The sequence below is a fragment of the Mobula birostris genome, chromosome 7 (genome assembly GCF_030028105.1).
Source record: "Mobula birostris isolate sMobBir1 chromosome 7, sMobBir1.hap1, whole genome shotgun sequence".
Taxonomy (NCBI): Eukaryota; Metazoa; Chordata; class Chondrichthyes; order Myliobatiformes; family Myliobatidae; genus Mobula; species Mobula birostris.
In genome coordinates, this window is record NC_092376.1 from 171,561,813 (window position 1) to 171,587,844 (window position 26,032).

Here is a 26,032-nt window from a genome sequence, read left to right on the forward strand (position 1 = left end):
ACAATAACCTATCCCTCAACGTCAGCAAGACGAAGGAATTGGTTGTTGACTTCAGAAGGAGTAGCGGACCGAACGATACCATTTACATCAGTGGTGCGCAAGTGGAACAGGTCAAAAGCTTTCAGTTCCTCCAGGTCAATATCACAAATGACCTGACTCGGTCCAACCAAGCAGAGTCCACTGCCAAGAAGGCCCACCAGAGCCTTTACTTCCTGAGAAAGCTAAAGAAATTTGGCCTGTCCCCTAAAACCCTCACTAATTTTTACAGATGCACCATAGAAAGCATTCTTCTAGGGTGCATCGCAACCTGGTATGGAAATTGTCCTGACCAAGACTGGAAGAAGCTGCAGAAGATCGTGAACACAGCCCAGCACATCACACAAACCAATCTTCCGTCCTTGGACTCACTTTACACCGCACGCTGTCGGAGCAGTGCTGCCAGGATAATCAAGGACACGACCCACCCAGCCAACACACTTTTTGTCCCTCTTCCCTCCGGGAGAAGGCTCAGGAGCTTGAAGACTTGTACGGCCAGATTTGGGAACAGCTTCTTTCCAACTGTGATAAGACTGCTGAACGGATCCTGACCTGGATCTGGGCCGTACCCTCCAAATATCCGGACCTGCCTCTCGGTTTTTTTGCACTACCTTACTTTCCCTTTTCTATTTTCTATTTATGATTTATCATTTAAATTTTTTAATATTTACTATCAATTTGTACTCCAGGGAGCGCGTAGCACAGTATCAAATATCGCTGTGATGATTGTATGCTGTAGTATCAATTGTTTGGTGACAATAAAGTATAAAGTAAAGTCTCACCATTACATCTTTATTTTTATATTCCAGTCCTCTTAAAATGAATGCTAACATCATATTTGCCTTTGTCACTACAGGCTCAACCTGCAAATTAACCTTTAGGGAATCCTGCACAAGCACACCCAAGACCCTTTATGCCTCAGTTTTTTGTATTTTCTCTCCATTTAGAAAATATCAACTCTTTCATTTCTTCTACCAAAGTGTATAACCATGCACTTCCGGACATTGTATTCCATCTTCCATTTCTTTGCTCATTCTCCTAATCTAAGCCCTCCTGTGGCCTCTCTACTTCCTCAAAACTACCTGCCCCTCCACCTGTCTTATATTGTCTGCAAACTTTGCAACAAAGTTATTGGTTCCAACACAGACCCCTGTGGAACACCACTAGACACTGAGAGCCAAATAGAAAAAGGCTCCCTTTATTCCCATTCGTTGCCTCCTGCCAATTAGACCCTGCTCTACATGCTAGAAACTTTCCTTTAATACCATGGGATCGTAACTTGTTAACCAGCCTCAAGTATGGCACTTGTCAAAGACCTTCTGAAAATCGAAGTACACAACACCAACTGAATCTCCTTTGTCTGTCCTGCTTGTGGTTTCTTCAAAGAATTCCAACAGATTTGTCAGGCAAGATTTTCCCTTGAGGAAACCATGCTGATTACAGTCTATTTTATCATGTGCCTTCAAGTACCCTGTAACCACATCCTCCAGTCAACTTCATCATCTTCCCAACTACTGAGGTCAGGTTAGCTGGCCTATAATTTCCTTTCTTCTGCCTCTCTCCCTCTTGAAAAGTGGAGTGACATTTGCAATTTTCCTGTTTTCTGGAATCATTCCAGAATCTAGTGATTCTTAAGATCATTACGAATGCCTCCACAATCTCTTTTCCCACCTCTTTCAGAACCCTGGGGTGTACACCATCTGATCCAGGTGACTTATCTACCTTCAGACCTTTGTTTCCCAAGAATCTTCTCCCTAGTAATGGTAACTTCACACACTTTATGCCCCCTGACACTTGCAACTTCCACCATAGTACTCATGTCTTCCACAATGTAGACTGTCTCAAAATACTACTTCAATTCGACCACTACTTCCTTGTCTCCCATTACTAACTCTCCAACATGCAGATCCAATAGGGTCTTTGAAGAGACTCTTGGATATGTAGATGGAGCTTAGAAAAATAGAGGGCTATGGGTAACTAGGTAATTTCTAAAATAAGTACATGCTTGGCACAGCATTGTAGGCAGAAGGGCCTGTATTGTGCTGTAGGTATTCTATGTTTCTGTGTTTAGCATCGTTTTCTAGCTTTCCGATATCCACTCTCGCCTTTCTTTTACACTATGTACCTGAAAAAAAACCTTTGATATCTTCTGCATTATTGGCTAGTTTAGTTTATTGGCTAGTATTCCATCTTTACCTTAATTACTTTTTAGTTGCCTTCTCTATTAATTTTTCAGCTCCATATCTCATTTTGTGCTGGATGACTTCAGTAAAATTAGTTGCTCATCAGTGTCCTCTAGTTTTAAAGCCTTCTATCTGTCATCCTTCCCCTTGTCTTGGTACTGTTTCTCATATATTTCCTTCCTGTGGGCTTGGAGCTATAGATACATCAAGTGCCTAAATTGGTAAACTTCACTAATCTGATCCAACTTGTTATATTTCTGTGTTTGCTGTTAGGGGAGTGTTTGCATGGTTTAACAAATGAGTCCCCACAGTGACGACTTCTGTTCAGTGTGTGTCCCAGGAACAGTGTACTGGGCTTAGCAGCCGAGCAGTACGTGGCCATTTGATTGATAGATACTTTAATGATCCCAATGGAAATCACAGTGTCACAGTAACATTACAAATGCACAGATATGCAAATATTAGAAGAGAAGTATGAAGAATAAAAAATGAGTTACTTTAAAAATAAGAGGTACAAGATTTCCAAGTCAAAGATTACAAGACTTCCAAGATTTCCAAGTTCACACTGATAGATGGTAGTGCAAGAATTACCGTAACTTTATACAGTAATGGTGCTCATTCACAACATCCAGATAAGTGATGGTAGTATTGCACAGGGTGTCTGTGATAGCATGGTGTTATAAACAGAGGTTATAACAGGAGGTGGTCATCACTTCCTGGCTATAGGTTGACTGATCAAAGAACCTAATGGCCAAGAGTAAGAATGACCTCATATAGCGCTCTTTGCAACAGCACAGTTTTCAGTCTGTTACTGAAAGTGCTCCTCTGTTCAGCCAAGGTGGCATGCAGAGGGTGAGAAACATGGTCCAGAATTTCCATAGAGTCCTTTGTTCTACCACAGCCTCAGTGTGTCCAGTTTCACTCCTGTAACAGAACCATCCTTTCTAATCAGTTTAAACCTGCCTGTTGGCATCACTTGTATTGATGCCATTGTCCCAGCACATCACCGCATAGAAGATTGTACTGGTGACGACAGACTGGTAGAACATATGAAGGAGAGCCTGCATATTCCAAAGGACCTCAGCTTCCTCAGGAAGTAGAGGCGACTCTGGCCCTTCTTATACAGCCTTGGTGTTGGTGTTCCACTCAAATCTGTTGTTCAGCTACATGTAGGTCCTCGTCAATCCACGTCCTCACCGTCAATAGTAACAGGGAGCAATGCAGGCTTGCCCTTCTTAAAGTTCATCACCATCTCCTTTGTCTTACTGATGAGCTGCAGATGATTCAGCTTGCATCATGCAACGAAATCCTCCTCCAGGGCCCTGTATTCATCTTCCCGTCCTCCCAACTATGGCCGAGTTATCTGAGAATTTCTGCAGTGACCTGACTTAGTGTTGTATCTAAAGTTTGAGGTATACAGGGTATACCAGGAAGGCAGCCAATACAGTCTCCTGTGGGTCCCCAGTGCTGCTCATGTCTGATCCACAGCTCTGAAGCTGCACAAACTGTGGTCTGCCAGTCAGGTAGTCCATTATCCAGAAGTGCCAACCTGCATTGGATGGAGCTTTCCCCCCAGAAATGATGGCTGTATGGTGTTGAAGGCACTTGAGAAATCAAAAAGCAAATTGCTAAAATGATTGAGTTTCATGCAGTGTTTCAAAGGGAGGCCACACTTGGAGGAACAACACCTTGTATTCCGTCTGGGTAGCCTCCAACCTGATGGTATGAACATTTATTCCTCGAACTTCCGGTAATGCTCCTCACCCTATCATTTCGCATCCTCTTTTCCCCCTCTCACCTTATCTGCTTGCCCGTGTATCTCCGCCTCCTGATGCTCCTACCCCCTTTTCTTTTTTCCATGGCCTCTGTCCGCTTCTATCTGACTCCCCCTTCTCCAGCCCTGTATCTCTTTCACCAATCAACTTCCCAGCTTTTTACTTCATTCCTCCCCCTTCAGGTTTCACCCATCACCTTGTGTTTCTCTCTTCCCTGCCCCCACCTTAAATCTACTGCTCAGCTTTTCTTATCCAGTCCTGCCAAATGGTCTCAGCCTGAAACATTGACTGTACTTTTTCCATAGATGCTGCCTGCTGCCCTGCTGAGTTCCTCCAGTGTTTTGTATGTGTTGCTTATATACAGGCCTGTTGGGAAGACAACGTAGATCTTACAAAATGATACTTAGGGAGAGCAAGGGATAAATTATAAAGTAAATTGCACAAGTTGTAGTTTGTACCAGAGAATTCTGGATCATGTGTTGCTGTGTTCAGATGTTTTCATGTATTTATTTCCAAAGATGATAAATATAGTTTGTTTATTTATTAATTTGAAATCTGAAATGGGGCTGGAAGTCTGCTATGATATTTTTGAATGGTTTACGGGCTAACTAACTTCCACATGTCCCTATGCTTACTTTTTATCAACTGGATTGTTAGATTTAACAATGCAGACAGTCTACTATGAATTCTATATTTTTTTCTCAGTGTGAATCATCCCTGTTTCAGTGTGTATTTTAAATCTGTTCGATTTCAGTGAGTACTACTTCAGCTTGGACAACCTGGAACGAGACTTTTTTCTCAGACGAAAGATGGATGCTGATGGTTTCCTGCCAGTCTCATTAATAGGAGGCTTTCATCGAGTCCAGGCATTAACCACGGATATCAACCTTATCTTGGAGGTCAGTTCAGATGTGCACTGCCTCCCTCATTTTTAAATGCATGCACTCACACTATGTCAAGGTTTGAAAATTAGTCAACACTTAGGCACTGTGTAGCTAGATCAGGGTCTTTTGGTGGTGATTGGGATAGCTTGGTTCATTGTTCCTGCTGTAACAAAGTCATAGATGCACACATCCTTACAGAACTGTAAAGTCATTCAATCACAGCAAATATATGACATCAGGTCCAACCCTCTCCCTTTCCAGCCCTGCAGAAAACAGCTCTTCAAGTGCTGTTATGTTTTTGTCTCTCACACTCTTTTTAGGCAGTAAATTCCACAAAGTGTTTTAGTGAGTATGCATACAGTTCTAGAGTAATCACTCTATTCTTAATTTCAGTGTGTTGAAGGAAAAATCCTGTATACAGTTGCAAGAAAAAGTTTGTGAACCCTTTCCAATTAACCTGGTTTTCTGCATTAATTACTCGTACAATGTGGTCTGATCTTCATCTAAGTCACAATAATAGACAAACACAATCTGCCTAAACTAATAACCCACAACCAAATGTATATTTCATGTCTTTATTGAACACATTGCTTAATTATTCACAGTCCCGGCTATAATAAGTACGTGAACCCTTTTATTTAATAACTGGTAAAACCTCCTTTATCAGCAATAACATTTCCTGTAGCTGCTGATCAGACTTGCACAACAGTGAGAAGGAATTTTAGACTATTCCTCCATATAAAACTGTTTCAGTTCATCAATATTTCAGGGAATCCTTGCATGAACAGACTTCTTTAGGTCAAACTGCAGCATCTCAATTGGGTTAAGGTCTGCACTCTGACTTGGCCATTCCAAAACACAAATTTTCTAGTTTTTAAACCATTCTGTTGATTTACTCTTGTGTTTCGGATCATTGTCTTGTTGCATCATTCAATTTCTATTAAGCTTTAGATGACAGATCGCTACCCTGACATCCTCCTGTAAAATGTTGTGATTCAATTTTGAACTCATTGTTCCTCAACAATTGCAAGCTGACCAGGCCCTGAGGCAGCAAAGCAGCCCCAAACTACAATGCTCCTTTCAACATGCTTCACAGTTAGGGTGAGATTTTGGTGTTGGTGTACAGTACCCTTTTTCCTTCAAACTTAGTATGTATTTCTGCCAAAAAGTTCGACTTTTGTCTCATCTGTCCGTAGAACATTGTCCCAGAAGTGTTGTGGAACATGCAGGTGGTCTTTTGCAAACTTGAGACGTGCAGTAATTTTTCTTTTTCGAGAGCAGTGGTTTCCTCTGTGGTGTCCTTCCATGAACAGTGAACACTTTTGTTAAGTGTTTTTTTTTTATATAGTGGACTATAGTGTTACCCTTGGGTTCTTTTTCACCACCTCCAGCATTGCAAGTTGTGCTCTTGATGTGAATTTTGCAGGTTGCCCACTCCTAGGGAGAGTAGCAACAGTACTGAATTACCTCCATTTGTAGACAATTTCCTTTACTGGGGACTGATGAACACTGAGATATTTAGAAATGCTTTTGTAGCCTTTTCCAGCTTCGTGCATCTCTATTACAGGTCCTCTGAAAGCTGTTTTGATTGAGGCATGGTACACATAACCATATCTTTCTTGAGAAGAGCAGGCTCTGTCAGTAACCCAACAGAGGCGTGTCTTTTTTATATAAAGCAGGGCATCTCTCCAACCCACAACTCCAATCTCATCTCATTGATTTGAACACTTGACTCCAAATAGCTTTTGTAGAAGGCATTATCCCAGAGGTTCACATGCTTATTTGAACCTAGACTGTAATTGTTTAAATGGTCTACTCAATATTGATGAGAAGAAATACAACTGTTTGTGTGTTTCTTCAGTTTCGGGAGATTGTGTTTGTCAACTATTGTGACTTCGATGAAGATCAGACCACATTTTATGAGTAATTAATGCATAAAACCAGGTAATTGCAAAGGGTTCACAAACTTTTTCTTGTAACTGTATAGTTTTTAATAATTATATTAATCTTTCCTGTGTCTTTGGACTGTGTTGGTTGTCTGTCATATCCGACAATGACAGAAACCTGTACAGGAGAGATTTTAAAGTGGAAAAGCTATTACACTGGGACTGTTCCACTTTCTCGACCGTGGAAGTCTGGGTCCAGGGTTATGAGCAGTTGGAACAACTTGGGTCTTCCTTGGTTGCAGTGGATGACCATGATGATTTCTATTCCTTGTTATGTTGGGCTGTATACATGTACTCTAAAGTCTCCATTGTCTTAGTTGCTGATTTATTGTGAAGAGCTCAAGGAACAGCAGCAGAAAGCAAAAGGTATTGACAGATGGGTGTTCTTGCGATTAGAAGAACTTTAGAGAACTCCGTAGCAGTCCCTTGTTTTTTGTTGGGTATAAATGACTTTGACTTCAGTGCAGGGAGTTTGATAAAGAATTTTGCGTAAGTTACAAAATAATGGTATTCTGGTTGACAGTGAGGAGGAGAGCCTTAGACTCTGAGCAGATGTACCACAAGACATAGGAACAGAATTAGGCCATCTGGGCCATCGAGTCTGCTCCACCATTCAATCGTGGCTGATTTTTTCCAGGTATGTTAAAAATAAAAGAGAAATGAGAATGGATATAGGACGGCTAGAAAATGAGGCAGGAGAAATATGGGAGACAAGGAGATGGCTGATGAACTAAATAAGTATTTTGCATTACCCTTCACTGTGGAAGACACTAGCAGTATGCCTGATGTTGAGTTGTGTGAAGGAAGAGAAGTGGGTGCAGTTACTATTACAAGAGAGAAGGTGCTCAAAAAGGTAAAAGCGTAAAGGTATATAAGTCACCCCAACCAGATGAACTGCACCCTAGGGTTCTGAAAGAGATGGTGTTTGAGATTGTGATGGCATTAGAAATGATAGTTTAAAAATCATTGGAGTCTGGCATGGTGCTAGAGGACTGGAAAGTTGCAAACGTCTCTCCACTATTTAAGAAAGGAGGAAGGCAGCAGAAAGGAAATTATAGACCAGTTAAACTGACCTCAGTGGTTGGGAAGATGTTAGAGTCAGTTATTAAAGGATGAGGTGATGGAGTACTTGGTAACACAATACAAGATAGTACAAAGTCAGCATGGTTTCCTTAAGGGAAAATCCTGCCTGATGAACCTGTTGGAATTCTTTGAGGACCATAGGATAGATAAAGGGGATGCAGTGCATGTTGTATATTTGGACTTCCAGAAGGCCTTTGACAAGGTGCCGCACGAGGCTGTGATGCTGAGGCCTTATAAGGCACTAATGAGGCCTCACCTTGAGTACTATGAACAGTTTTGGTCTCCGCATTTAAGAAAAGATGTGCTGGCATTGGAGAGGGTTCAGAGGAGGTTCACAAGGATGATTCCAGGAATGAAAGGGTTATCATACGAGGAAGATATCATTGCTTTGCCTCTGTACTTGCTGAAATTTAGAAAGATGAGGGGGGATCTCATTGAAACCTTTTGAATGTTGAAAGGACTAGACAGAGTAGATGTGGAAAGAATGTTTCCCATGGTGGGGGAGTCTAGGACAAGAGGGCATAGCCTCAGGATAGAAGGGCATCCATTTAAAACAGAGATGCGGAGAAATTTCTTTAGCCAAAGGGTGGTGGAATTTGTGGAATTTGGCAGCTGTGGAGGCCAGATCGTTGGGTGTATTTAAGGCAGAACTTGGTAGGTTGTTGATTGACCACAACATCAAAGGTTACAGGGAGAAGGGTGTGGAGTGGGGCTGAGGAGGGGAAGAAAGGAACAGCCATGATTGGATGACGGGAGCAGACTCCAAAATGAAGCCTTTCCAAATGTTCGTTAATCCTGCCCCTAAGAATTCTCTCCATTAAGTTCCCCACTACACTGTGAGACTCACCGAGCAATCGCTTTTCTTGCCTCTCTCAGTAACCAGGCTCGAGCCCACAGGCTTTGGGAATATCCACCCTTAGGTTGCAGGAGGCAATTAATTCAGTGACTCAGGAGAAGGCAGGTGAAGTGGGCAGCAAATGCAGAGTACCCCTGTGGCCGTTGCCCTCAATAAGTATACCACTTTGTTTACACCCTCCCTCCAAAGGTATCCAAGCTACCGGGGAGGATCAAGTGCCTCGGTTCTCTGGCACTGTCTCCTGCCATGGCTTAGAAGAGAATAGAGGTAAAGAGGACTGCAGTGGTGATTGGAGATTTCATAGTCAGAGGAATAGACTAGATTTTGTGGGTGCAATAGGGACACCCGGATGGTGTGTTGCCTCTCAGGTGCCAGGGTCAGGGATGTCTTGAACCAGGTCCATGCCATTCTTAAGGGGGAACTTGAGCAGACAGAAGCCTTGGGGCATATTGGCACCAATGACATACAGTGCTTATAAAAAGTGTTTCCCCACCCCAGGAAGTTTTCATGTTTTAATGTTTTACAACTTTGAATCATAATCGATTTCATTTGGCTTTTTTGATACCAATCAACATAAAGGAGTCGTGTCAAAGAGAAAACATATTCTTACAAATTGGTCTAAATTTATAACAACTATTAAACATAAAATCAGTAGACCAGGCAGCACCTATGGACGAAAGTACAGTCGATGTTTTGGGCTGAGACGTTGCCTGGCCTGCTGAGTTTCTCCAGCATTTTGTGTGTATTGCTTGGATTTCCAGCATCTACAGATTTTCTCTTGTTTGTGATTAAACAAAAAATAATTCATTGCATAATTACTCACCCCCTCCAAGTCAGTATTTAGTAGATGAACCTTTGGCAGTAATTAAAGCTTTCTGTCTGTATGGATAGGTCTCTATCAGCTTTGCACATCTGGACACTGCAATCTTTCCCCCATTTGCCTTCACAAAACTGCTCAAGCTCTGTCAGGTTGCATGGGGATCATGGATGAACAACCCTTTTCACATCCAGCCGTAAATTCCCAGTTGAATTGAGGCCTGGACTCTGACTTGGCCACTCCAGGGCATTAACTTTGTTGTTTATAAGGCATTCCTGTGTAGCTTTGGCTTTATGCTTGAGGTCATTTTCTTGCTGGAAAACAAATCCTCCACTGATTTCCCCGGGCTTCGTTGACTCCTGGCACCACTCCAAGTCCACTTCGTCTTGCTATCTATGACCTCTCCTTTCTGGCATCTTCTCTCTTCATCTGTTGCTGAACAAAAGACCCAGATCACCTCATTGTCAGGCACACAAGAATAAAAAAAAACACTCCCTTCATTCCAAAGCCCCCGTTATCTCTAGCCATAACCCAAACACTGCTGCTATAGAAAAACCATTACATTAGCAGTGAAACCTTTCCTAGGGTGCTAAATTCATATTGTAAAAGAATGTGTTCAACTGTTCAAATGATGACAAAACCTACACACCCCAGAGTGATGTTTACCAACAAGGTACAAGGAATAACTAAGCATATTATGCCCAATTTTAAGTCGAGACGATATAATTCCTTCCCTTCTGTCTTACCCCCTTCTCCCATCAATCCAACATTTTTATGTATTCTGTAAACGTGTCTCCCCTCATGCCCACAAGTCTTGCCATAATCAGCTAATTTTTATCCCACCAACCCCTTAGCTTCTGATTTGCTAAGTGGAAAGTCTATTTCCACAGATGAACTTCAAACAGCTTTTTGGCCAAACATCAACCTGCACATTGCCATCAACACCTCTATGTGCAGGAACCCATAAGAGGACATTCAGACCAATCCTTTGAATATGAAATAAAGTTTGAAGAGCTTTCAGCAGTAAGTCAGACCTACTGCTAGAACAACCTGATTTTTAGACTCATCAAAACTGAAAGAGAATCTGAGCAAATTATAATTTTGCAAGGACAGATTTCCTCTGTAAGCTCAAAATGAGGGCAACCAGTTCTGCAGTGTGCACTGATAAATAGTAAGTCGTTTTTTTATTGTTACTTGTGTCACGTACCCCTTGACGGGTTAAAGAACCAGCAGAAATAGAAAACACTTTGGAGTCTGGTATTGCTATTAACTAATATTATTTATTAGTAACTACGCAATACAGTAATATAAATTCAGATATATCAAACAGGTTAGCAAAGATTATATGTATATAAGTATGGAAATATAGAAACCAAGCTTCTTCAAGCCTAGGGGTAAATAGATACAGTCTTACAATGATGGGTAAAGTTCAGTTCAGTTTGTGGTATTGAATTGAGTAGTGATGGAGAGAGAGAGGTATTTTCTTCTTCAGGTGAGCTGATGCCGTCGATCTTCCCGTTGTCCTCCGAAACTTCCAAGTTAGCCAAACTTGACCAACTTAAGAGCACCGTCTTCAAGTGATAGTCTACCAACCCAGGCACAGGTTAGACACACTGGTAGACTCCACAAGGTCACTCTTTCACCCACTAATAATCACAGATCGATCCTTTAGAATCGATTCTCAGTCCCACACTTGTGGGCACCTGGACAGGATAGTGGTAACTTCACCACACCTTAGTGTGTCTGCGTGTCCTGTCCTGTGAAACAAGCAATTACGCTGGCTTAAATACTGTTGTGCTGAACACCAGCTGTCCATCAAGTAGCTCCTCCCTTCCCCCTCTGTGTAGGATCTCAGAAGCTGGCAGTGTCCTTGCAAAAGTGTAAACACACTGCAGAGAAACCATAACACCATCTCAAAGCAGCCTTTGCCTTTCAATAACAAGGTGCTTGTGTTGAACATTTCTCTCTCTCTCTTTTAAAAGCACAATTCATAGGGATAATTCAGGATCCCGTCACACCTGTAATTCAGTCACAAAAACAGCTACACCAACGTTTCCCATTAAATTATCTTTTGATCCATCAGTAAAAATGGTTAACATATCATAATTCTTCTTGACATACTGATGAACCAACAGATTCTCAGGCATATCAGGATCCTTAGATTTCATTAAATCATGCAACCTAAAATCAACTAAAGCCAGCCATTGATTCGGAGGCTCAAAGTTTTCGGATGACTCAGAGACGGATTGTGGTCGGGCATGGCAGGGAGAGTTTTTCTTCCTTCTCCCGTCTGCGTGAGATGTGAGACATTTGAGAGACTTTGAACTTTTACTGTGCTCATGGACTTCTTCATCAAGTTATGGTATTGTTGCACTGTTGTAACTATATGTTATAATTATGTGGTTTTGTCAGATTTTTCCAGTCTTGGTCTGTGTTTTGTGATATCACATTGGAGGAAATATTGTATTATTTCTTAATGCATGCATTACTAAATTACAATAAAAGAGGACTGCGTGTATTCATAATCTAAAACATTGGTGGGGTTACCAATAAAGCTACAGTGGGACAAATTACATAATCCAGTAAACCCTTATTTCTAGCGTGATGAGAACCCAGCCACCCAAAGCTAAAAGCACTCTTGTGATGTTCCTAACGGTCTTAAAACACACTTTTTAACAGGGTGATCATTCTTCTGCCCCCTCAAGTTAACTCAGTATTTTAACAACAACTTCATCTCCCGTTACTGTAAGATAGTTGTCCCATTTCAACCAGTAGAGGTAAAACAGGAGGTGACCTTACAATACCACAACACAGTCTTAAAACCTGAGCTTGTATCATATCCAAACATTTTAAATTTGAAGATGATGCTGATCCATAAGTGACACAGCAATAAACAAGTACAGATCTAATTAAACAAATATATAAAGTCAACAGAGATTTTCGTGTAGTGCCCCAAGAATACCCACATAGACACCTAAGGATATTTAATGCACCTTTACATTTGTCAGTTATCTTACTGATATGGTGCACATGGCCAAGTGGTTAAGGCATTGGACTAGCAACCTGAAGGTTGTGAGTTCGAGCCCCAGCGGAGGCAACGTGTTGTGTCCTTGAGCAAGGCACTTAATCACACATTGCTCTGCGACGACACTGGTGCCAAGCTGTATGGGTCCTAATGCCCTTCCCTTGGACAACATTAGTGTCGTGGAGAGGGGAGACTTGCAGCATGGGCAACTGCTGGTCTTCCATACAACCTTGCCCAGGCCTGCGCCCTGGAGAGTGAAGACTTTCCAGGCGCAGATCTATGGTCTCGCAAGACTAACAGATGCCTTTATGGTGCTTCCATGTCAGCTTATTATCCAGCTTCATGCCAAGAAATCTTACCACTGTCACTTCTTGAAGAGTTTGATTATGCAATTTCAAATTGAGTGCAGGTCTGTTGATCCTCTTTGTAAAACATATAACTTGCATTTTATCTACCAAATGCTTAAAACCCCCATCTATTTGCTCACTGTTTGACCGTATTAATTTCTAATTGCATCCTATATACAGTTAAATTGAAGTTTTTCCTCTGATCCATAAAGCTCCATCATCTGCAAAGAGTGATTTACCCACCCCAGTGCCCATCTTGGAGAAAATATCATTAATCATAATATTAAACAATAAGGGGCTGCAAACACTGCCTTGTGGAGTCCTATTCTCTTATCTCATAGATACCCGAACACACCTTTCCTACCCTTACCTGCATAGACCATCCAAATAAGAAACTCAGGAAAAAAATTATATAGCCTTCCTCCTGCTCCTCCATTGGACCTTCCAGATACAGGTGTATTTTTACTACATTCAACTGAAACACCTTGACTGCCCACAGGTGATCTCCATTTAAATAATTATATGACTTCTAAAACCAATTGGCTGCACCAGTAATGATTTGGTATGTCATAACTTGAAGGGTGTGAATAATTATGCCATCAATTATTTTGTGTTTAATAATTGTAATAAATTTAGACCAATCACTTTGACACAAAAGAATTTTTTCTATTGATTGGTGTCAAAAATGTCAGATGAAATGAATGTTGTAAAACACTAAAATTTGAAAATTTATGTGGGGGGAATACTTTTTATAGGCACTGTACATCCTCTCACTGTCTTTCCCACAGTTTCTCAATATGGGGATCACCTATGCCTTCACCCTCTTTGCCCTGGTAGAACAGTTAATTAAAGTAACCCACCCCACTCCTTCATTTCCACATACATCCCACCCATAATTATCCACTACACTTCCTGACATCAAACAGTCTGGGTTTTCTTTGATTTTATTGCCAGTATTTTTCATCACTTCTCTTTTCAGAGTTTACTGTTTCAGTTTCATCTCAACATGTGGTGCAGTGCTTTTTTTCAGTTTGACGCTCTTCACATCTGAAATAAGCTTCTCTTCCCAGCCCTACCTGGCTCTCTCTCTACACCTTGGTAGAGGGGAAATCAGGTTCTTGGTTGTGACACCATTTTGGAATGAGTGGGGTCCCTGAGCCACCTGAACTGGGCTGTCTGGCTTTGTCCCAGGTCTGCCTGTTAGCCCGGTCCTTACCAACTTTACCTATCAATATTCAGTAGGCAGTGCATTGCTATATTTTCATATTCTTTTGGCCTGATGTAGGACTTTTATGAGATTGTGTTGTGTTGTGTTCAGGCTCTGAAGGACAGCACCGAGGTAGAAGTGGTGGATAAAAAAATACGAAAGAAGGAAAATCCAGAGAAATGGCCTCTGCCAGAGACAGATTTCACACGACTACTCAATTGTCCCGAATTCATTCCTGGGCAGACCTACAAAAAGCAGACAGGTAAGGTTAATGGTTTTTAACATTAGTTAGCTGGTGAGGCAGTTGTTTTTGATAGCAGTAGTTACTGTGATAGGATTTAATTAGTTGAACTGGTTGGTTAGGCATTTGCTAACAGTCCTGTATTGAGTAACTGTTTTATGTAAGATTTCTCTCTCACTCTTGATATTGAAGAGTCAGCTCCAGGTTCTCCTCAGGCGGGCAGTGCTGTGAATTCAAAGACTGAAGAACCCAGTAATCTGAAGACTTTGCCTAAGGGACTTTCCACAAGCCTTCCAGACCTGGACTCTGACACGTGGATTGAAGTGAAGAAACGGCATCGGCCGGCTCCCACAAAACCAAAGGTTTGTCGTGGTCTCTCTCACATTGTCCATCTCTACTTCTTCCTGGGCTGTGGCTGCAACCACCCAGGGCCTGCTGACCTGTTGGATCCTATCCTAGTTTCATCTTGCCCACTCAGCCCCAGGACACACTCCCATTTGTTATTTATTCATTGAAATTCAACGTGGAACAGGCTCTCCTGGCCTTTTGAGCTGCACCACCCAGCAATCCCCCAATTTAATCCTAGCCTAATCACAGGACAGTTTAGTTGCATGCTGATCAAGATACTTACCTAAGTAGTCCATTTGCCCACATTTTGCTTGTATCTCTTAAATCTTTCCTATACCTGTTCAAGTGTGTTTTAAATGTTACTAATATACCTGTTTCACCCACTTCCTTTGGCATCTCGTCCCAAAAACTGACCTGTGTGGAAAAACTTGTTCCTTGTTTCCTATTAAATCTAACATCCACCCCTCCCCCACACCTCACCTTAAACCTATGTCCTCTCATTCCTGATTACCTAACATTGGGGAAAAGAGTGTTTGCTCGCCCTATCTTTGTCTGTTATGATCTTATACACTCGTGTGAGATCACTTTTCATTCTCCTGTGCTCCACTGAGAAAAACTTTAACCAACTCAACATCCCTCCATAACTCGGTACCTCGAGTCCTGGTAACATTTTCCTAAATCTCCTCTGCACTCTTTCCAGCAAAGTGACATCTTTCCTACAGCAGGGTGACCAAAATTGAACACAGTATTCAAATGCAGCTTTACCAACATCTTGTACAACTGCAACACAGCATCCCAACATCTACAGTGTGCTGGAAAGTTTGTGAACACTAGCGTTTTCTCTATTTCTGCGTAAATATGACCTAAAATGTGATCAAGTAAGTCCTAAAACTAGATAAAGAGAAGCCAGTTAAATAAAGAAAACAAAAAACATTATACTTGTTCATTTATTTATTGAGGCAAATGAAACATAGAAAACCTATCGCACAATACAGGCCCTTTGGCCCACAAAGCTGTGCCGAACATGTCCTTACCTTAGAACTACCTAGGATTACCCATAGTCCTCTATTTTTCTAAGCTCCATGTATCCATCGAGGAGTCTCTTAAAAGACCCTGTCATTTCCGCCTCTACCACTGTTGCTGGCAGCCCTTTCCACGCACTCACCACTCTCTGAGTAAAAAAACTTACCCCTGACATCTCCTCTGTGCCTACCTCCAAGCACCTTAAAACTATGCCCTCTGGTGATAGCCACTTCAGCCCTGGGCCCTGGGAAAAAGCCTCTGACTATCCACACAATCAGTGCCTCTCATTATCTTGTACACCTTTATCAGGTCACCTCTCATCCTTCGTTGCTTCAAGGAGAAAAGGCCGTGTTCACTCAACCTATTCTCGTAAGGCATGCTTCCTAAACCAGGCAAAATCTTTGTAAGTCTCCTTTGTCCCCTTTCTATGGTTTCCATGTCCTTCCTGTAGTGAGACGACTAGAATTAAACACAGTACTCCTGCTGGGGTCTGATCAGGGTCCTATATAGCTGCAGCATTACCTCTCGGCTCTTAAACTCAATCCCACAATTGACGAAGGCCAATGAATGGTATGCCTTCTTCACCACAGAGTCAACCTGCGTAGCAGCTTTGCGTGTCCTATAGACTCGGACCCCAAGATCCCTCTGATCCTCCACACTGCCAAGAGTCTTGCCATTAATGCTATATTCTGCCATCATATTTGACCTACCAAAATGAACCATCTCACACTTATCTGGGTTGAACTCCATCTGCCACTTCTCATCTCAGTTTTGCATCCTATCAGTGTCCCACTGTAACCTCTGACAGCCCTCCACACTGTCCACAACACCCCCAACCTCTGTGTCAGCAAATTTACTAACCCACCCCTCCACTTCCTCATCCAGGTCATTTATAAAAATCACGAAGAGTAGGGGTCCCAGAACAGATTCCTGAGGCACACCACTGGTCACCGACCTCCATGCAGAATATGACCCGTCTACAACCACTGCCTTCTGTGGGCAAGCCATTTCTGGATCCACAATGCAATGTCCCCTTAGATCCCATGCCTCCTTACTTTCTTAATAAGCCTTGCATCGGGTACCTTTTCAAATGCCTTGCTAAGATCCATATACAGCACATCTACGGCTTTGCCTTCATCAATGTGATTCAAAATTACATGTATTTGTTGGAAAAAGTATGTGAACCTTTGTTTTCAGTAACTGGTGTGATCTCCTTGAATAGTAATAACATCAACCAAACATTTCTGGTAACTGTTGATCAGTCCTGCGCATCGGCTTGGAGGAATTTTAGGCCATTGTTCCTTATAAAACTGCTTCAACTCAGGGATGATGGTGGGCTTACTTGCATGAATTGCTTGCTTCAGATCTTTCCACAACATTTCGAAATGATTAAGGTCAGTACTTTGACTCGGCCGTTCCAAAACAAAAATTTTCTTCTTTTTAAATTATTCTGTTCATTACTCTTTCCTTTCAGATCATTGTCTTGTTGCAATATCCAACTTCTATTAAGCTTCAGGTGATGCACTGCAACCCTGACATTCTCCTGTAAGATATCTCGGTACAATTTTGAATTCATTGTTCCCGCAACAATTACAAACTGTCTAGGCCCTGAGGCAGCAAAGCAGCCACAAATCATGATACTCCTTGCACCATGCTTCACAATTAGAATGAGGTTTTGGTGTTGGTGTGCAGTGTCCTTTTCCTCCAAACATAGCAATGTGCATTTCTGCCAGTAAGTTCAACTTTTGTCTCATCTGTCCACAGAACATTGTCCCAGAGGCATTGTAGAGCATCCAGGTGGTCTTTTGCAAATGTGAGATGTGCAGCAATATGTTTATAAACACCATTCTTGTTCAATATTTTTCTTATAGTAGACACATGAACGGAGACTTTAACAAGTTCTAGAGATTTCTGCACGTCTTTTGCTGTTACCTGTGGGTACTTTTTTACCTCCGTCATCATTGTACATTGTGCTCTTGGTGTGATCTTTACTGGTTGCCTACTCCTAGGGAGAGTAGCGACAGTACTAAATTTTCTCAATTTGTAGACATTTTCTTTTGCTGTAGACTGATGAACACGTAGTGCTTTTGTAGCCTTTTCCAGCTTCATGCATCTCTGCAATTCTTCTTCTAAGGTCCTCTGAAAGTTGTTTTTATTGAGGCATGGTGCACCTAAACTGATCTGAGCAGGCTCTATCGATAACCTGACAGAGATGTGTCTCTTTTTTTTATTGGGCAGGGCACCTCTCCAACCCACACCTCCATTCCCATCTCATTGATTGGAATACCTGACTCCAAATACTTTTGTACAAGGCATTACCCCAAAGGGTCACATAGTTTTTCCAACAAATACATGTAATAGTGGATCAATTTCTCTCAATAAATAAATGAACAAGTATAATGTTTTTGTGTTATTTATTTAATTGGGTTCTTTTATCTAGTTTTAGGACGTGTGACAATCTGATCACATTTTAGGTCATATTCATACAGAAAGAAAAAATTCTGGAAGGTTCACAAACTTTCTAACGCCACTGTATACCCAGTGTCCATACTGATGATGGGCACCCAGTCTACCTGTGGCTCTATTTGCAGGAAATCATGTACTGGTACCCCTAGGCATCTCTGTTCCACAACATTCCCTAGGACCTGACTTTTCACTGTGAAAATCCTGCCCTCAGTTGTTTAACAGATTTCCACAGTTCATACCAAATTACATTCCGTTTGTCATTCTTTGGTGCTCTTTACCTTACTGATCACGATCTCTCTGTAAGTGCTAATGATCATTATCAATGATATCACCTATTTTAGTGTTGTGCAAGCTTGCATTCCATCCAAATCATTGTTATAGATGACAGTAGCAATGGCGACAGCAGCAAGCCATGGCGAATGCTGGCAGTCGTGCGGCTGTAATGTGGAAAACAGCCTTCCATCACTTCTCTGTATCTTCTTCTTCTCTGCCCTTAAATCAATTCCGTACCCAATTAGACAGCTCTCCCTGGAACCACGTGATCCAACTTTCTATAGCAGCCTATGCTGTAGAACCTTATCAAAACGGCAGGTTTACTAGAACTGTTGTGTGTGGTTTAAACTAATATGGCGGGGGGGCGGTGTTGAGAACTAGTATGATAGAGCTGAGGACGAGCCAGCAGGTTTACAAGTAGATGATGGATGTAACGTGAATGTAAGGAAGGACAAGCCGATGATTAGGTACAAATGCAGACAGGGCAAAGAGTTAAATTCTACCACATAGGCAAAGTTCAAAAGGGTGAAGAATACAGGACTGAAGTGTTGGGTGCATGGAATATACCGTTGGCAGCGGTGGAAGGAGATACAATAGGGTCTTTTAAGAGCCTCTTAGATGGGTACATAGAGCTTAGAAAAATAGAGGGCTATGCGCTGGTCAACAAAACATTGTGGGCCAAAGGGCCTGTATTGTGCTGTGAATTTCTATGAAGGTGCTGTATTTAAATTGGCGTGCATTTGGAATAAGATGAATTAACTTGTGCAATTAGAGATTATGGGCATTGTGGGCATCACTGAGTTATGGCAGAAATAATGCCATAGTTGGGAGCTTAACATCAAGGAATGTACTTTGTATCGAAAGGACAGGCAGGAAGGCATAGACGGTGGTGAAGCTCTGTTGGTTAGAGATGGAATTACATTTTTAGAAAGAGGTAACATAGGGTCAGAGAATGTTGACTCTTTGTAGGTGGAGTTAAGATACTGCAAGGTAAAAAAAAACACATGGGAATAATATATAGGCCTCCTAATAGTAGACAAGATGTAGGGTTGAGATTGCAAAGGGAGCTGGAAAAAGGCATGTAATAAGGGTAATGACACAACTGTAATAGGGGACTTCAATATGCAAGGGGATTGGAAAAATCAGGTTGGTGCTAGATCAGAAGAGAGAGAAATTGTTGAATGCCCGGCTTTTTAGAGCAGCTTCTGCTTGACCCTACATGGGGAATGACTATCTTAGATTGAGTGTTGTGTAATAACCTAGATCTTGTTAGGAAGCCTAATGTAAATGAACCCTTAAGAGGCAGTGATCATAATATGGTTGAATTCTTACTGCGTTTTGTAAGGAAGAAGTATAAGTCACATGTATCAGTATCACAATGCAGTAAAGGGAGTTACAGAAGCATGAGAGAGGAGTTTGCCCAGGTGGATTAGAGGAGGATGCTGACGGTGATGATGGCAGAACAGAGATAGCTGAAGTTTCTCGGAGTAGTTCACAAGGCTCAGGATAGACTTGTCCCACAGAGGAAGAAGTTCTCAAATGGCAGGGCTAGCGAGGGGAAGTTAGGGACTGCATAAAAGCCAAGGAAAGGGCATATAACGTAGCAAGAGTGAGTGGGAAGTTGGATGAACATAAGCCAACTAAAAAAGCTGTAAGAAGGGAAAAGAAATATGAGGGCAAACTATCCAATAATATAAAGCAGTATACCAAAAGTTATTTCAGATATTTAAAGAGTAAAATGTAGATTAGAGTTGATATTGGACTACTGGAAAACGATACTGGTGAGGTAATAATGGAGGACAAAGAAATGGCAGATGAACCTAATGAGCACTTTGCATCAGTCTTCACTGTAGAAGACACTTACAGTGTGCCAGAGGCTCATATGAGTGTCAGGGAGCAGGAGTGAGTGACATTTCTGTTACAAAGGGAAAAAGTGCTATGTCTTAAGTTCAAAGGTCTTAAGCTCGATAAGTCCAGAGGAATGGAAGATTGAAAATGTCACTCGCCTCTTTAAGAAGGGAGAAAGGCCAAAGAAAGGAAACTATAGGCCAGTTAGTCTAACCTCAGTGGTGGGAAAGTCGGAGTCTATTATAAAGGATGAAGTTTCGGGTAGTTGGAGACTAATGACAAAGTAAGTCAGTCAGTATATGAAACGAAGGGTCTCGGCCTGAAACGTCGACTGTACCTTTTCCTAGAGATGCTGCCTGGCCTGCTGCGTTCACCAGCAACTTTGATGCGTGTTGCCAAAGTTAGTATAGTTTCTGTAAAGGGAAATCTTGTCTGACAAATCAATGTTCTTTGAGAAAGGAACGAGCAAGGTGGACAAAGGAGAGGTAGTAGATGTCATTTACTTAGATCTTCAGAAGGCATTTGATAAGTTGCTGCACATGAGGCTGCTTAGCAAGATAAAACCTTATGGCATTACAGGAAGGATACTGGTATGGATAGAGGAATGGCTTGACAGGCAGGAGGCAGCAAGTGGGAATAAAAGGGGCCTTTTCTGGACGCCTGCCAGTGGCTAGTGGTGTTCATAGAAAATATAGAAACATAGAAAACCTACAGCACAATACTGGCCCTTTGGCCCACAGTGCTATGGCAAACGTACTTACTTTAGAAATCAGCTAAGGTTACCCATAGCTCTCTATTTTTCTAAGCTCCATGTACCTATCCAGGAGTCTCTGAAAAGACCCTATCGTATCCACCTCCACCACCGTTGCCGGCAGCCCATTCCATGCACTCACCACTCTCTGCATAAAACAACTTACCCTGACATCTCCTCCTTCCTACTTCCTACTTCCTACTTCCAAGCACCTTAAAACTGCCCTCTCGTGTTAGCCACTTCAGCCCTGCGAAAAAGCCTCTGACTATCCACACGATAAATGCCTCTAATCCTCGGGGGTCAGTCTTGGGACTGCTACTTCTCACATTGTTTGTCAGTGATTTGGGTAATGGAATTGATGGCTTTGTAGCAAAGTTTGTGGATGATGAGAAGATGGTCGTAGTGGTAGGTATTGCTGAGGAAGCAGTGTGATTGCAGCGAGACTTAGACAAATTGGAAGAATGGGCAAAAAAGTAGCAGATGGAATACAGTGTTGGAAAATGTGTGATAATGTATTTTGGTAAAAGGAGCAATAGTGTGGATTATTATCTAAATTGAGAAATGGTTCAAACATAAGATGTACGGAGGGTCTCAGGAGTCCATGTGCAAGATTCCCAGAAGGCTAATTTACAGGTTGAATCTGTGGTAAAGAAGGCAAATGCAACGTTGGCATTTATTTTAAGTGGAATAAAATATAAAAGCAAGCAGATGATGCTGAGTCAGGCCGTACTTGTATTGTTAACAGTTTGGGGCCCCGTATCTCAGAAAGGATGTGTTGTCATTGGAGAAAGTCCAGAGGAAATTCACAAGAATGATTTGTGGAATGAAGGGGTTAGCATATGAGGAGCTTTGGACCTGTACTGACAGGAATTTAGAAGAATGCATGGGGATCTCATTAAAACCTACTGAATGTTGAAACGAATTGATAGGGTGGATATGGAGACAATGTTTCCTATGGTGGGCGTATCCAGAGCTAGAGGGCATGGCCTCAAAATTGAGCGGCGACCTTATAGAACAAGCAAGGAGGAATTTTTGTAGCCAGAGAGTAGTGAATCTGGTGAATGCTGTGCCACAGACTGTGGTGGACCTATATGATATGATGCAACTACCAATTTAATTTCTTTGTTCTTTCTGAAACTTGTTCATTGTTGTTGAGCTTTGACTCTGTTGCCTTCTCTACAACTTCCTTTCCTGGAGTTGTTGTCATTACTGTGTAAAGATGGGGTATTTTCATTCTCGTGACCTAGCTAGATGTTTGCAGTAATGTACTGGTAGATAGTCTCCCAGGGCACGATAGGTTATATGCAAGGACAACGTAGGAAGCTAGAAAGGAATTTGTGAGCCTCAGGTGAGATGAATTCATCATCATTAGCAACAGGTGAAGCGCCGCAAAACTAGAGGATGGCAAATGCCATTCCTTTGTTTAAGGGCTGCCAATAAGAATCTGGCAACTATAGACGTGTAATCCTAATCTGTGTGACACATGCGTTACTGGAGGGGATTCTATGAGATTGGGGACATAAGCATTCGGAAGAACAAGTGACCTTATCACTTAGCATGGCTTTGTGTGTAGGAGAGCAATTTCCAAGATCACAATGTCTCATGTATTTGGCTGAGACCCTTCAGCAGGTTGAATGTACTCTTTTTGATAGATGCTACTTGGCCTCTTTGAGTTTCTCCAGCATTTTGTTTTTTGCTTTAATATGAGGCTGTAGTTTTCTGGTGTGATATGCATGAGTGCAGTGACTTTCACAGCCGAAGATAGTGTAATCCTTTATTGATGCAAAAGTGCAAATTCAAGACTGATATCACTATCTTGTGTCAGAGGAGACATGAGGGACTGCAGATGTTGGAATCTGTTGCTAAAGAATAAAGTAATTTGGCTAATGGCGTATTATTGGGCATAATTTTAAAATGATTGGAAGAAAGTATTCGGGAAGTCAGAAGTAGTTTTTTTTAACAGAGTGGTGGGTTTGTGGAATGCACTGTTGGGTAGTGGTGAATGCAGATACATTAGTAACATGTAAGAGACTCTTAAGTAGGCATATGGATGATAGAAAAACGGAGGGATATGTGGGAGAGAAGGGTTAGATTGATTTGGAGTTGGTAAAGGGTCAACACGGCATTATGGGCTGTAGGGCCTGTACTGTGCTGTAATAATCTATCGTTAAATTAAGCTGTAGTAGTATTAATCAATATCGACTAAATATGTTGGTCCAGTTTTGTTTGTTGCTGTAAAATGTTTGTAATGTGTGAATTGAGGAATTAAATTGAGGGTGTAGTATAGCGCAGTGCAGCATTGATGTACTGGATCTCCATGTTTCAGAAGTCTGAGGAACCCAAATCACAGACATGTTCGAAGCCAGACCAGGAGGAACAGGAGGAACTTGACTTCATGTTTGATGAGGAGATGGAGCAGATGGCAGGTCGCAAGAACACTTTCACTGACTGGTCAGATGAAGATTCCGACTGTGAAATTGATGATCGTGATGTAAACAAGATTCTGATTGTTACACAAACCCCTCCATACCTGAGAAAACATCCTGGTGGGGACAGGACAGGCAATCATGTCTCCAGGGCAAAACTAACTTCTGAGTTTGGCAAAGTCATCAATGACGGTCTCTACTATTATGAACAGGATCTGTGGAAAGAAGATTATGAACCGGAATATGCAACAATAAAGGTAATTCTGTGGTAGCTGTATACAACAATTCTTTCTTGTAATTAACAACCTTGGAGGTGTTATACTGTAAAATGTTGCTGCTGACATTTAGTTCTGGTTTCTCCTTTAATGTACCCTGTTGGGCTGAAGCATCTGCTTTTACTAGTCCTGCTCCACCATATCAGATCCTTCTTCCTCCCTTTAAAATCTGACGGTTTCATCCTTTTGTTCCCAGACCTACCCACCTCCTTCCCTTTCTCACTTGTTTTACTCCTGTCCCATCAACCTTCTCCCTCCCTCCCACCCATTCACTCCTCCATTTTCTTTGCTCCCCTACCTTCTCCCTTTCCTGCTTACACCTCTCACCCCCCCACCCACTGTCTCTCTGTCCAAACCCCTTCCCCCTATCCCTGTCACTCCACCCTCCCCCATCCCATCTCTGCCCTCCCCCACCCTGTCTATTTGCCTTCTCTCTGTGTCCCCTATGCCCCTCCTACCCACCTCTGCTACCCTGCTCGACCTTCCTCCCCTCTATCTCAGTGACAGTTTTTTGTCCTTTACAGCAAGAAGTAGAAAACTTCCGTAAGCTGCATATGATCAGCCGTGAGGAGTTTAACACACTGGCTCCTGAACCGCCTGTTGATCGTAACCAGGAGGTTCCACCTGGTCCCCCTCGGCCACAACAGGGTAAGCAAGCCACTTCAGTGAGTCTGATGACAGCCTGGATTCGTAATGAGAGCAACACATTGGTGGCTGTCAGACAGAAGTAAACAAGTCTGCCCATTATGTCCTGAATGCAGTTGATTGCATAGTCATAAATCATGGACACAGGCGCTTTGACCCATCTAATCCATGGTGACTAGATACTCACTCAGTTTGTCCCAACTTCCAGTGTTTGTTCCCTAATGCTCTTGAGTCCCATCCTTGTCCAACTGCTTCTTAAATGAAACTGTGTACCTGCCCCAACCACCTCTGCTGATGTGTGAAATTGCTGCTCCCCCATGCTCCTTTTAGATTTTTCCTCTCACCTGCAGTGTCCCCATGGTGGTTAGGAAGCTATCTTTACTCTACCATTTGTGAGGCAGCAGACAGTTAGAACTGGGGGATGCTTGGGGGAAAAGGTGGATAGGGAAGAAGGCAGGGAAACAGCCAACAGGCAGTGCAATAGACAATAGGTGCAGGAGTAGGCCATTCGGCCCTTTGAGCCAGCACCGCCATACACTGTGATCATGGCTGATCATCCACAATCAGTATCCAGTTCCTACCTTATCCCCATAACCTTTGATTCCGCTATCTTTTAAGAGCTCTATCCATCTCTTTCTTGAAAGCACCCAGAGACTTGGCCTCCACAGCCTTCTGGGGCAGAGCATTCCATATATCCACCACTCTCTGGGTGAAAAAATTTTTACTCAACTCCGTTCTAAATGGCCTATCCCTTATTCTTAAACTGTGGCCTCTGGTTCTGGACTCACCCATCAGCGGGAACATGCTTCCTGCCTCCAGCATGTCCAATCCCTTAATAATCTTATATGTTTCAATAAGATCCCCTCTCAGCCTTCTAAATTCCAGAGTATACAAGCCCAGTCGCTCCAATCTTTTCCGCCATCCCGGGAATTAACCTTGTGAATCTGTGCTGCACTCCCTTAATAGCAAGAATGTCCTTCCTCAAATTTGGAGATTAGAACTGCACACAGTACTCCAGGTGTGGTCTCACCAGGGCCGTGTACAGCTGCAGAAGGACCTCTTTGCTCTTATACTCAATTCCCCTTGTTATGAAGGCCAGCATGACATTAGCTTTCTTCACTGCCTGCTGTACTTGCATGCTTGCTTTCATTGACTAATGTACAAGAACACCTAGATCTCATTGTACTTCCCCTTTTCCTAACTTGACTCCATTTAGATAATAATCTGTCTTCCTGTTCTTACCACTAAAGTGGATAACCTCACATTTATCCACATTAAACTGTATCTGCCATGCATCTGCCCACTCACCCAGCCTGTCCCAAGTCACCCTGCATTCTCATAATATCCTCCTCACATTTCACACTGCCACCCAGCTTTGTGTCATCGGCAGATCTAAGTCATTAATATATAGTAAACAGCTGCGGTCCCAGCACTGAACCCTGCGGTACCCCACTGGTCACTGCCTGCCATTCTGAAAGGGACCCATTAATCGCTACTCTTTGTTTTCTGTCAGCCAGCCAATTTTCGGTCCATGTCAGTACTCTGCCCCCAATACCATGTGCCCTAATTTTGCCCAC

General features: G+C 42.3%; 1 protein-coding gene across 1 annotated transcript in view; it reads left to right on the plus strand.

Annotated features, from left to right (window-relative positions):
• Nucleotides 1-26,032, plus strand: part of larp1 (La ribonucleoprotein 1, translational regulator) — a 180,930-nt gene that overhangs the window by 104,199 nt on the left and 50,699 nt on the right. Inside the window, exons 9-13 of the mRNA XM_072264084.1 lie at nucleotides 4,749-4,893; nucleotides 14,271-14,421; nucleotides 14,593-14,762; nucleotides 23,436-23,792; nucleotides 24,335-24,458. Of these exons, the coding sequence (XP_072120185.1) occupies nucleotides 4,749-4,893; nucleotides 14,271-14,421; nucleotides 14,593-14,762; nucleotides 23,436-23,792; nucleotides 24,335-24,458 (947 nt within the window). The remainder of the gene's footprint in view (nucleotides 1-4,748; nucleotides 4,894-14,270; nucleotides 14,422-14,592; nucleotides 14,763-23,435; nucleotides 23,793-24,334; nucleotides 24,459-26,032) is intronic.